General features: G+C 39.2%; 1 protein-coding gene across 3 annotated transcripts in view; it reads left to right on the top strand.

Annotated features, from left to right (window-relative positions):
- Positions 1–13,586, top strand: part of LOC134349943 (TPR and ankyrin repeat-containing protein 1-like) — a 146,887-nt gene that overhangs the window by 46,727 nt on the left and 86,574 nt on the right. For all 3 annotated transcript variants that reach the window (XM_063054909.1, XM_063054905.1, XM_063054898.1), the window contains exons 6-9: positions 3,393–3,493; positions 4,572–4,658; positions 7,492–7,633; positions 13,290–13,430. In XM_063054909.1, coding sequence (XP_062910979.1) covers positions 3,393–3,493; positions 4,572–4,658; positions 7,492–7,633; positions 13,290–13,430 — 471 coding nt within the window. The remainder of the gene's footprint in view (positions 1–3,392; positions 3,494–4,571; positions 4,659–7,491; positions 7,634–13,289; positions 13,431–13,586) is intronic.

Raw genomic sequence — 13,586 nt, forward strand, 5'->3', positions numbered from 1 at the left:
AATGGATCTGGTAGACATGGATTGGGATGGCCTATCTTCTAGCAAAGAGATGCTCAATAGATGGGAGGCTTTCAAGAGTGAAATATTAAGAGATGGAATTTTTACATTCCTGTTAGAATAAAAGGCACAATTAACAGGTTGAGGAACATTGTTTATCAAAGGATATTGAGACCCTGTAAAGAAGGAGGCAGTGCATATCAGGTAAAGGCAGTTGGGATCAAATGATGTGCTTGAAGAGTATAAGAAATGCTGGAGAACACGTGACAGAGAAATCAGGAGGTCTAATAGAGAAGATGAGGTTACTCTGGCAGACAAGGTGAAAGCGAAGCCCAAGGATTCCTCTAGCCATGTTAAGATCAAACAGATTGCAAGGGGAAAATTGGTTCTCTTGAAGACCAGCATGGTCATCTGTGCATGGAGCTAAGGGAGATGAGGGAGCTCCTAAATTATTTTTTTTTTGTCGATATTTATGTGGCAGACAGACACAGAGATTATAGAACTGAGGCAAAGCAGTAGTGAGGTCATGAACCATATCTGGATTACAGAAGAGGCGGTGCTGGCTGTCTTGAGGTGAAGTAGGGTTGATAAGTCCCCACAGCTTGACAACATGTCCCCTCAGACCTTGTGGGATGCCAGTGCCGAATTTGCAGGTGCCCTGCAGAGATATTTATAACCTCTTTAGCCATAGGTGAGGTGCCAGAGGATTGTTCTGTTGTTCAAGAAACGCTCTAAAAATAAGCTGGGAAATTATAGGTTGGTGAATTTCATATCAGTCGTGGGTAAATTATTGGAAGGTATTCTAAGGGACAGGACATATGAGTCTTTGAATAGAGAGCCTGATTTGGGATGGCTTTGTGTGTGTTAGGTCATGTTTTAACGAATCATATAGAGTTTTTTTTAAGGATGTTACCAGGAAGGTTGTTGAAGGAAAGATAGTGAACATTGTCTCCAGGGCCTTTAACAGAATCTACCATCAGAGGCTGGTCCAGAATGCGAAATTGTTTGGCACTTAGGATGAAGTTGCCAATTGGATCCAAAATTGGCTTAGTCGGAGAAGCCAGAGAGTGGTGGAAGATGGCTGACTCTCTGACTGGAGGGCTGTGACCACAGGTGTGTCGCAGGGTTCAGTGGTGGGCCCCTTCTTGTTCATCATCTATAGTGATTTAAATGATGATGTGGTCAACTGGATGAAAACATCTGATGATACCAAGAATGGGAGCATAGTGGACAGTGAGGAAGGCTATCAAAGCTTGCAGCTTGTTTTTGACTGGCTGGGAAAATGGGCTAAAGAACGTCAGATGGACCTTAATGCGGACAAATGTGAGGTGTTTCACTTTGGGAGTACAGGACAAAGTAGGACTTGCACAGTGAATGCTGGGGCTCTGAGAATCACCATAGAACAAAGATGCTTGGAAATATAGATCCACAATTCCTTGAAAGTGGCATCACAGATAAATAGGATCATAAAGCGAGCTTTTTAGCACATAGGCCTTCATGAGTGCAGGAATTGGGATGTTACATTGAAGTTGTACAACACATTGATGAAGCCAAGTTGAGAATATTGTATGCAGTTTTGGTCACCTACCTACAAGAAAGATATCCATGAGTGGATAGAGTGCAGAAAAATATTTCCAAGTATGTTGCCGGAACATGAGGACCTGAGTTATAGGAAATGGTTGAATCAATTTGAACTTTTTGCTCTGGAACACAGTAGGCCAAAGGGCGATCATATAGGTGTATACACAATTGAGGAGATAGACAGGTCTTTTTCCCCTCAAGTTGGTGAGATGAGAACTAGAGACCATAGGCTAAGGGTGAAAGGGAATCTTCGCTCAGATGGTGGTGCAAGTGTGGAATGAGTTACCAGTGGTTGTGGTAGAAGTGGGTTCAATTGTAACATTTAAAGACACGTTTAGATAGATTTCAGTGTTTCAAAAGGATTGGGAGGGGCGTAATAGAGGCAGTGAGTGGCATTGCTAATCAGGGATAATTTCACAATTGCAGAAAGGCCATCATGGTGAGTTCATCTACTTGAGACAGTGGGGGTGGGGATGCAACAACCACTCATTTGGGATTATCTAGAACTTTCCCCTTTCACCATTGCAATAAAGACACCAAGGAACAGATTGGAAGCCAGATTTCAGAAAGGTAAAAAAATAATGAGTTGTTGTCATGGGTGATTCAACTTCCCTAATATTGATTGGCACCCTCTTAATACAAAAGATGGGGCTGAATTTGTCAGGTATGCTCAGGAAGAATTCCTGACATATTATGTAAACAACACACTTTGCACCATTAAAACAAAATCTTCATGACACTTGAAAAGATTCTGCTCCCGGGGCAGTTAATCTGATCAACTATTCTGGTTATTTTCTCACTATTACTTCCGTCACTGCTTGTATTGGCAACACTTTAAACCCCTTTTTATAATGTCGTTTACATCATAAATACGTGCTACTATTTATGTGTTTAAGCATATCCATACTTTAACCTCTAACTTTATTTTTTATATATTTCTTTATTCTTTATATTTGCTGAATGGTGTTTTGTTGTATGTTGCACGAACACCACAGCAAATTCCTAATGCATATAACTGTATATGGCAAATAAAGTTGATCCTTGATCCCCCCTCATTCCTTGATGTAGTCAGGCCGACTAGAAGGGATTCCATTCTGGATCTGGTGCTAGGCAATGAATCTGGCTAGATGACAGATCTCTCAGTGGGTGAGCACTTCCTGTGATTATGTGGATAGGCTGGGGTTAAGTAGATAGGTGGGTTATGTGGCTCGCTGGACCAGAGGGCCCTGTTCCATGCTGTATCTGTAAATAAATATTCATTGCCTCTTTCAAAAAGAAGCCTACAATTCTTGACACAAATTTTTATTTGTCTTTGAAACACAAAGGAGCAACCTTTTAGTTTCTATAAGTTTCCTGCCTATTGCTGTTTATCAGAGGGATGCTATACCTGGCTATAGAGCACACAGCTGAGTCATAATACTCCAAAATCCTAATTGTACCTCTTTGGTGGCTTGGCCTGTTGTAGTTGCAGACTCTCCTAAACAACCCCAGAGCACCATAGAAAGCTGAGTGACCAGATGCAATGGGTTTGAACATCTTTAGCTTGCCAAATTCACATGGGCGAAATTCATATTATAAAGCCAATTGATCATGTATATAACCTGTAGAACTTTGCTGAAGTGAAGTACCATTATTTATCGTCTTGTGATTTCAAAAAATGTATTATATTGGTGTTCTGTTCGTAACTAACAATCGGCAAGTATCACGGATTAATAATAAAACTGTTTATGCAGAAATGTTATGACATGTTCATGATAAACTTAAAATATGTCATTTATAGATCAATTTTCTACCATATTAACTTGTTTTAATAGGGACAGATCGCAGGACTTTTGAGATCCTAAAATGGAAAAGTTACAGTCCCCGGATTTGGCAAATAGTTATAGATAAAGCTGCAATTAAAAATTTATGGATGGTAAGCAGTAACTTGGAATGATTTAATTAATATTGGAACTTAGCTGAAGCACATATTTGCTATAGAATATTCAATGTGACTCATGGAGAGATGAATCCTGGAAACACTGACCACGTGGTCATTAGATGTGTCCAGGTATTCTGCAGTAACTATTCAGTTAGACTTTTATGTAATAGCTCTTGGTTTTCAAAAAAGATTCTGCCTAATAATTGGTGTCATGACTCATGGATTACTTGAACAGTATATACACCAGTATTAAAAATACACTTAATGGGTTATCCTTGTAAATAGGTCGACAAAGCAGGCAAACTTGTGCACTAAGCTCAGATATTGAGGCTTTTAGGAACACCCATATCAATTTTTTTATACAATTCTCTGATAGTCCAGAGTTTCAGCAGTACAACTCCATTAAAAAAGAGAATTTTATTATCAGCAGGTTTATTATTATTATTAATTATTATAATAATTCTTACTTACCAAGCACCAGGTTTGATAAAATTACATTCCTCTATCGATACTTCGGCTTCCCTGTTCGTACCCTGACACTTAACTTCAGTGGAAACAAAAGTGGAATCATGTATGCCCATAATACAAAGCAATGCACAAAGACTCTTCAATTGCATAAGACATTTTTCAGTTTTTGTTTCTTTGATAACAAGGGGGAAACAGGTCAGGAATGTTACAGGAAAGTGCTTCAAACAGTTATTGAAATGTTGTGTGAGTGTTCACCTTACTATCTTGGTATAAAATTGCTGGTGAATACTGATCCATGAAAGAACTGCCCCCACAACTCACCGCTCCCCAAATGTTGATGAATTATTATGCTGGACAGATCCAAGGTTTTATCCCTGTCAGATCCTATAATGATCATTATTGTCTTAATCTAAGTGTGAGGGAATAAAGGTAACCCTTCTGATACACTGCCAAACCTGCGTCCACGAGAGCAAAGGTAGAAAACAAACACTTTTTTAACAGAAGCTTATTATCATGGAAATATTAAGCAGTGCAGTAATTCACTTCAGTTGTTTTCAGAGTGTTAAATATGTGATGACATTAATTTCAATACATTTCTTCGCAGGCTCTTTATCTTGCAGTTTGCGAATGTAGATGTATCCCAAGAAACAACTACAGTGCCAAGCAAATTCCACTTAAGAACCTATTCGGGGTATGTTTTCAACTCGTCGCTATTGCTGGGAATATATCTATAGATGATGTACTGTACCTTTTCTCTTGGAACGGTTGGGAATTTGTAAAATAGATTCTGGCATGAGTTAAAAATGTGATTTCAGAGAACAGGTTATTTAATTATGTAGATCTTGGAATATTGTGCAAGTAAGTTAATGGGCAAACTGAAGACTGAGGTGAGTGAATATTTAGTGAATACATGGGGGAGGATGTTTGCTTTTGGGTTAATGCTGTGAATTTAGAAACAATTATTATAATGCTCTTTGTTTATCAAACTCAGCAAAAGCTACAATTAGTATGTAATGCATGCATTGTTATTTCCCTCACTCAAGGTTATGTTTCAAATTGTTTGTTTATTCATTCATTTCCATTCATGCATTTTTACCACAACCATTTCAAAAATACTTTCATAAACTTTATCTGAAATCAGGCCATTGCTTTTATTTAACTGAACAGAAACTGAAACTGAGCAATAATATCCTAACTTGACTGACTGGCCCACCTGCAGGTGCTGAAAGCGAAAATGAAGTCCAAATGTAGACTTTTGGTAGAAAGCTGAGCCCTTCCAGTACAATCTTTAATGATATTATTAAAAGAGCTTGACATTTCAATCAATAATGTATTCGTATTATAAGTCTTATCAAGGAAAAGTAGCATTTACTATTTTGTAGTAACAGAATAAATAAATCTATACAGGTAGTTTACCTCTTTTAAATTGGGCAGTTAACATGCTGCCTGATTGACCTGACAGCAGCAGTTAACAATTGCCAGAAGAAATTACCAGAATTCAGAAAGAAGAAACAAAAATGCTTTTCAAAAATGTTGGTTGTTATGGTCTGTGGTTACACTGTCATACAAAGTTTCCTGGTCCTTGGTAAAGAGCCAAACGTGTCTTCATTACATTTCCAACTTCCTTCCTTGATGAAAGAGGCTTCACTACAGTGAACCACATCCTCACAAAAAAAAGAAACCATTTGGACATTGTTACATGTGGGGACTTAAAAGTCTTTTGTTTTGCTGAAGTTTTAGGAAAATGTAGGAGAATGAGGAGGCAACCTTAAGAGTGTTTAAAGTATAAGAAGCATGGTTAAGATGAATCTTTTCCCCAGAGAAGGAGAGTGAAGAACTAGGGGCACAGGTTTAGTGTTAGAGAGAACCTGAGGGGCAACATTTTCAGACAAAAGGATGGAAGAAGCTGCCGGAGGAGAAGGTTGAGGCAGGTACAGTAGTGTTATTAAAGAAGCAATTAGAATGATACACAGTACAGTACGGGCCAAATGAACGAAATTAACAAGCTGGGTGGGTACCATGGTCAGCATGGATTGTTGGGCTGAAGGATTGTATTCTATGACTGTTGATGTTTGGTACGGGCATAGAGCATACAGGAGTACAGCAATGTACTCCTGCCCATAATGTTGTGCTAACTTAATTGAACTAATGATTATACTAATCCCACCTAATTAAACTATTCCCATCTGCTTATGCTATATCAATATCTCAGGACACTCATGGTAGGTGTTGGGGTATGGCGTCAACAGTTATGATAGTGACACCAAGGAAACATTTAGACAGGCACCTGAATATGCTTTCCTTGTTCCCGTAATTTGGCAACATGTTCAGCAGGGACATTGTGCACTGAAGAACCTGCTCTTGTGCAATTCTGTTATGTGTTCTCTTTCCTTAGACACAGAGGGTTACAGTTATGTGGTATGAGCTGCAGGAGAAGTGTTAGAGGCAGATGCAATTAGAGTGTTTAAAAGGCATATTGACAGGTACTTGGAAAGAAGCAAATGGGATGAGTGAGCATAGATAGGCGTCATGGTTGTCATGCATTGGTTAGTCCAGTGAGCCCGTTTCTGTGTTGTTCAACTCAGTGACTATAATTCTATAAAACATTAGCTAGGCCATTGCCAGTGCTGTTTTCATTTCTAGGTGTCACAGTCCAGCAAGGATGTGACTACACTGGAGAAGATAATGCAAGGATTCGCCAGGGTGTTGCCTGGGTTGGTGCATTTCAGTTACAAGAACAGATTAGATAGGTCAAGTCCTGACGAAGGGTCTCAGTCCGAAACGTCGACTCTACCTCTTCCAATAGATGCTGCCTGGCCTGCTGCGTTCACCAACATTTTTTTATGTGTGTTAGATAGGTCAAGATTATTTTTGGAGTGGAGCAGACTAAAGGGTTGGGGGGCATAGAAGAGGGTAGATAGTAGGAAAGTTATCACCATCGTTGTTCAAAATTCAAAGGAATAAGTTTAAGTAAAGAGATAAACAGGTTTAGAGGGGATTTGAGGAAAGAATTTTCAGAGGATGTTTTGAATCTGGAATGCACTGCCTGAATTGGTGGCAGAATCAGCTACTCTCACAGTAGTTTTACACAGAACTAAAGTGGAGAATAAATAAACAACTGTAACTTCTCCCAGTAAAATCAGTATGATTTTTCTAAAGTATGCATGGACTGGAGGAGTTGCATGTAACTAAATGTATGAACTTATACATTATGCCATTATTGAATTGCTCAAAACGTATAAAATAAAGTAAGTACAAGTATTAATCATATTCATGTAGAGCAGTATGGCCACAAGCTGATTGACAAAGGAATTGCTCTATCATCTCCACTTTTGCTAACTAAATCAGTGTCACTACAAACAACATTTTCGATTTTTTGCTAATATACTGAGTGATGACGATGCTGCCTGTTGCTGTGATGAAGTGAGCAAAGGTGCACAGAAAGTAGTCAGAAAATTAAATAGTCTTACAGAAGTTTATCAGTGTACATTCAAATGACCTTTTCCACTTCCTATATTTTTAAGTGTGTCCCTCCTGGGGTTGAACCAGTGCGTCAATGTACGTGGATAATAAAACTTTTCCGTGCCTTAGTGACTCAGCATGCAAACGTCGAGAGTATTGGACCATTTCCACTTCATTCCATCCTCAAACTTGCTATAAGGACCAGTAAGTATTTTTTAAAAATTAAAATCTGTTGCATTGCATTCTTAGTCATAGCACTCACGCTAATAATTTGGAAGTTCATAGTCTCAAATCCCACTTCAGAAAAAAGCACAAGTAATCTTGGCTGACACTTTTTTGCATCTCTGGGGAACGCTGATAAACATAAAAGATCATCTGAAGTTGCTGAAGAAAGGCAACAAAATTTTGGACCAGCCAATTTTTAAGCCTTCATTAATGCTGCCAATAATATATTTTTCATTGCTGTTGGTAGGATCTAGTAGTATGCAAATTAGCTACAAAGTTTCGCAATATTATAATAGCTACACAATAAAATTCTTTGTTGAGAAGCACTTAGCATTTGTTTTTACAATGTTTCCTTTAGAAAATATGTTTATTTGAAGTAAGATTGATGGAGTTTCTATTTGCATTCTTGAGACTTCATGGAGTTCACAGAATTTAGAGTGCGCCCTTTCACACAGTAGGACAAATGCAAGAAAACCAAATCTTGTGACCATGCCGTAAGCACTTCAGATGCATTTCATAACATAAAGGAAGCCAAATCTAGAGTTGAATCAGATTTATTAGCATAATATTTGAGCCCAAGTTAATTTTTAGGCTATATAGTTGCTTTATCTCCAAGAGCTTTTTTCATCTCCAACAGCTTTTTTCATCTCCATATTGTTGCCTCTGCAATGTCTCAACTCATTTGTTCCAGAATACCCAATTAATGCTTTTGTTACCTCTGGGTTTCAGTGTTGACCTTATCTGTATCCCATCCATAAACACAAATCCATCCAGCATTTTACCATACAAATCAGAATAAATTTCATTCACCTATTGTCCTAGTATTTGTGGATCTTATTGCTGCACGATCTCACAGTGCGTTGATTCTTAATACGCACAACAGCTAAGCTTTCGCTTTCTCTACACCTCCAATATCCTATATATCTTCAAGTTTTCTGCAGTACTCCAGCTTTGGTTCCTGCAGCATTCATATTGTCAATTGTTGCACTGTTGTCATGTGTACATTCTCTTTCGATTCTAAACTAGTCTTACTACCCATCTTTCCCCTTTTAAGATGATTCTTCAACCATATCTCTTTTGAAAGCTGGATAAAAATTTGGTTAAGGATCTGTTAATGTGCCTCTGTTTATGTGTCTCTGTTTAATAGTGCATAGTACCATGTGATGTTTTACCGTGCTAAAGAGACAACATTTTTTAAAAAGTTATGCAGTGTTGATATCTTGCATTTATATGCTGTTCTTCTTATATTCTGGTTATGTTAGTCAAATGAATTCTTTTGAAGTGTGGCTACAAGTTGTATTCTTTCATTTTGGGGATTGTTTCTTAGAGCAGTATGTTGCAGAACCTACCCAAGAACAGGCAGTTTTAGAATAGATAGGTCAAGTATGATGAATGTATCATGTCATGTATGCAGAATAGGTCATGTATGATTTCCACCCACACAGATTCAGTAGACAGTCTCTCCATAACATTCTCTCTTTCTGCAACTATGATACTGTCCCTGATCAGCAGGGCCACTCCTCTTTTACCTCCCTCCCTGTCCCTTTTGAAACACTGAAAGCCCAGAACATCCAGCAGCCACTCCTGCCCTTGTGACAACTGAGCTCCATAATGGCCACACTCTTGTTCCATGTACTTGCGATGCTCTGTAAGTTCATCAACTTTGTTCCTGATACTTGTTGCATTAAAACAGGTAAACTTCAATCCACCCTTCTACTGCAATTTTGCCCTAGCAACTGCCTTTCTTTCCTCACCAAATTTACATACTACATCTACCTTTATACCATATGCTCCATCCTTTGACCTATTAATCTGCTTCCTGTTACTTTGCCAGACTAATTTAAACACTCCCCAATAGTTCTAGCAAATCTTCCCACAAAGATTTTGGTTCCCCTCAAGTTCAGGTGTAACCCATTCTTTTTATAAAGGTCATATCTTCTCCAGAAGAGATCCCAATCTCAATTCACAAATCTAAAACCCTACTCCCCTGCACCAATTCCTCAGCCACATATTCATCTGCCAAATCATCTTATTTTTACCCTCACTGGCGTGTGGCAGAGTCCTGAGTTACTACCCTTAAGGTCTTGCTTTTCATCCTCCTATCATAGCTCCCTATATTCACTCTTCAAGATCTCATCCCTTTTCCGACCTATGACGTTGGTACCAATATCAGAGTCGGAATCAGATTTATCTTCACTGACTTGTGTGGGGAATGTTTTTTTTGGTTTTGCAGTAATACTGTACAATACACACAATGTACTATAAATTACAGTCAGAAATATGTATGCATAGTACTATGCAAAAGTCTGAGGCACATATATATGACTAGGCACAGTACTGTAATTTTATATATTGCACTGTACTGCTGCCGCCAAAAAAAACACTTCATGATATATGTGAGCTATGATAAAACCTGATATGGGTCTTAATTGTGAACTGAGAGTGGGAAGTGGGCAGGGAGAGGAGAAGCATGGTTGGGAAAAAGGGAAGGGAGAGGGGAGGGAGTGGGAAGCACCAGATAGACGTTCTGTAATGATCAATAAACCAGTTGTCTGGAATCCAATGACCTTGCCTGGTGTCTCAGAGCTGGGTGTATCTGTACCAGTGCCACCCCTTGCCCTTGGCACTCCTTCTCTGCCACCTGTCCCATACCCTTCCCATGGCTGCCAGATTTACAAACTTGCTCTCAACTCCAAGTTGACAAATACAGTATTGTGCAAAAGTCTTGGGCACCCTAGCTATATATATGCACAGTACTGTATAATGTAAAATACGTAGTGCAACTTTTTCAATCTTGTACATTGGCCCCTCCATACCAGAAGGTGATGCAGTTGGTTAGAATGCTCTCCACAGCACCTGCAGAAATTTGCTAGTCTTTGTTGACGTACCTAATCTCCTGAAATTCCTAATGAAGTATAGCTGCTGACATGTTTTCTTTGCAACTGCATCAATATTTTGCATCCAGGATATATCTTTGGAGATGTTGACACCCAGGAACTTGAAACTGTTCACGCTTTCTAATGCTGACCCCCTTGATGTGTGTTCTCTTCCTGAAGTCCAGACCAACTTCTTTGGTCTTACTGACATCAAGTGCAAGGTTGTTGCAACACCATTCAACCTGTCGATCTATCTCATTCCTGTATGCTTCCATGTCTCTATCGTAACTTCTGCTGATAGCAGTTAAATTTATAGATGGTGTTTATGCTGTGCCTAGCCATGTCAGTCATGGGTATAGAGAGAGCAGAGCAATGGGCTAAGTGTGCATGCCTGTGGTATGCCCTGTGTTGATTGTTAGTGATAAAGAGATATTATTTTCTGATCCACATTGACCTCCTAATGAAGAAGTCTAGGAAGAATCCAGTTGCAGAGATACGTATAGAAGCCTAGGTTTTAAAACTTATTTGATTAGTACTGAGAGGATGATGATGTGGAGCAGACTCAAAGGGCCGAATGGCCTGCTTCTGCTCCTATATCTTATGTTCTTATGTAGAATGCTGAGCTATAATCGATAAACAACAGCCTGATGCAAGTATTGCCATTGTCCAGGTGGTCCAAAACCCAGTAGCGAGCCAGTGAGATTGCATCCTCTGTAGACCTATTGTGGCTGTAGGCATACTGCAGTGTGTCCAGGCCCTTGTTTAGGCAGGAGTTAATTCTAGCCATGATCAACCTTTCCAAGCTCTTCATCACAGGAAATACGAGCGATAGTCACTGAGGCAGCTTACTTTGTTCTTCTTGGGCGTCTTGATGCCCATTTGAATCAGATAGGAACCTCCAACTGCAACAATCTGAATTTGAAGATGTCTTTTAGAACTTGAAACATGGGAATTGGGCTGCACAGGTTTTCAGTGCCCTAACGGGTACACCATCAGAGCCTGATGCCTTGCGAGGGTTCACCCTCTAGAAAGATCTTCTTGGTGCAATTCTCTGAGACAGAATGCTCACCTATCAAGTCTTGCCCTGGTTTATTTCCCAAAACAGTGTCCAGTATGTTTTTTCCTCTGGTTGGACTCTGCACATATCGTCTCAAGAATACCTCTTGGATGCACTGAAGAGATGCCAAACTAAGCTGCTCACTGCAAAAGGACATGGTGCAAGCACTCAAGGATAAAGGAGGGAATTTGTGCTTGGAGTCAGCATGTGGCTGATTTACTAAGTTATTACTTTGTGTTGGTGTTTACTGAAGAGAAGGATATGGAGGATGGTGAAAGCAGTATGATGTGCTGATGTGCCAAGTATTTGAGGTTAAGGAGGATGTGGTGCTGGGTTTTCTGAAAAGCCTTAAGTTAGATAAATCAGTAGGTTCTGATAGCATATGTTCCAGAAAGAAGCAAGTGAGGAGATTCCCGGGGCTTTGACAAAGATCTCTGTGTACTCAATAGTAACAGGCTCGGTCCTGGAACACTCAGGAGTAACAGATGTTGAAGTATGCAAATAGGGATAACCTAGATAATCTGGGTGATCGGTAGGCAAGCTCTTTGGGAGAATACAGAGGCATAGGAGTTGGGGACATTTTGGAAATGTCAAATAAAAAGAGAAAGTATATAGTTAATGGTAGACTCTTATAGTACTGAGCTACAGAAGGATCTTTGCATCCAGGTTCAGAGTTCACTGAAAATTATGAAAATGGATTAGGTAGTAATGAAGGTGTATGGTATGGTTGCCTTCATTAATAGAGGCATTGAGTATAGTAGATTAGCAGTCATGTTGCAGCTGTATAAAGCTTTAATCAGGATGTACTTGGACTATTGCCTGCAATTTTGGTTGACCCATTTTAGGAAGGATGTGGAAAGGGTGCAAGAGAGGTTTACTGGAATGCTGCCTGGATTAGAGGGCATGAACTGTAAACTTGGGTTATTCTCATTAGAGTGTTGCGGGCTGAGGGGTTGACCGGAAAGAGATCTTTAAAATTTTGAGAGGCAAAGAAAGAATAGACTGTCAGAATCTTCCAAGAATTTACCCAGAATAGAAACATCAAACTCCAGAGGATATGCTTTTAAAACCCGGGGGGGGGGGGGGGGGGGGTGTTAATGCAGAGTGGTAGGTTCCTGGAATAATTACCAGGGGCAGCACTTTGATGGAGTTTTCAAGCTTTTAGGTATACACGTAAATATGAAGGGAATGGAGGGATATGGATGATACACAGTCGGCACAACATTGTGCACCAAACTGTACTCTACTGTTCTATGATACACAGAAGGACATTTCATATATCAGAGTATGTATAATATTGTGGGCTGAATGGCCTGTGCACAGGCTGTACTAAAACAATAGAAAACAGGGAATGAATTCTGGCCTTGCAGGATCTCTTGGGTTAGTGTGTTTTTTTTCATGAAAAAACAATTTTGTTCCTTCACAATTTATCACAGAACATCTTTCAATTGAAATACTGAATTATTATCACGAGTGCCATTTTCAGATGTTAACATTTCTGTTTTCACAAGGAGGAGCATTAATGGTCAGCATTTTAATGACATTTGTTGATTTCTCACACTTACCAGGGAAGTTCTCAAAACATTGTCATCTAACCCATGATTGTAATAACTCACCACTTTTCTGTGCAGATACAGTAGCTGAGCAAGTAGAAAGCTAACTGTCCCGTTGCTATTTTACTGTTTTATTATTTTCATCATAGATGATAAAAAACTCTTTAAGTGGATTCTAAATCAAAAACCATCCCTGAACGACACAATTAACCACCAGGATGAAGATGGCCAATCTCTTTTACATATAGTGGCTTCTTGGCACACAATGGCAAATGGATATAGTCGGAATTGTAAGTAGTAAATTGTACTGTGGTATACAAACATGCCAGTTTTTCAAATTTTTCAGATAGTGTTGATAATTATAAGTATATATAATGAAGAATGTGTTTAAGACTGTGACAGCTGTGTTAAAATGTTTGAATCAGAATCTGGTTTAATATTTTTTG

The sequence above is a fragment of the Mobula hypostoma genome, chromosome 1 (genome assembly GCF_963921235.1).
Source record: "Mobula hypostoma chromosome 1, sMobHyp1.1, whole genome shotgun sequence".
NCBI lineage: Eukaryota > Metazoa > Chordata > Chondrichthyes > Myliobatiformes > Myliobatidae > Mobula > Mobula hypostoma.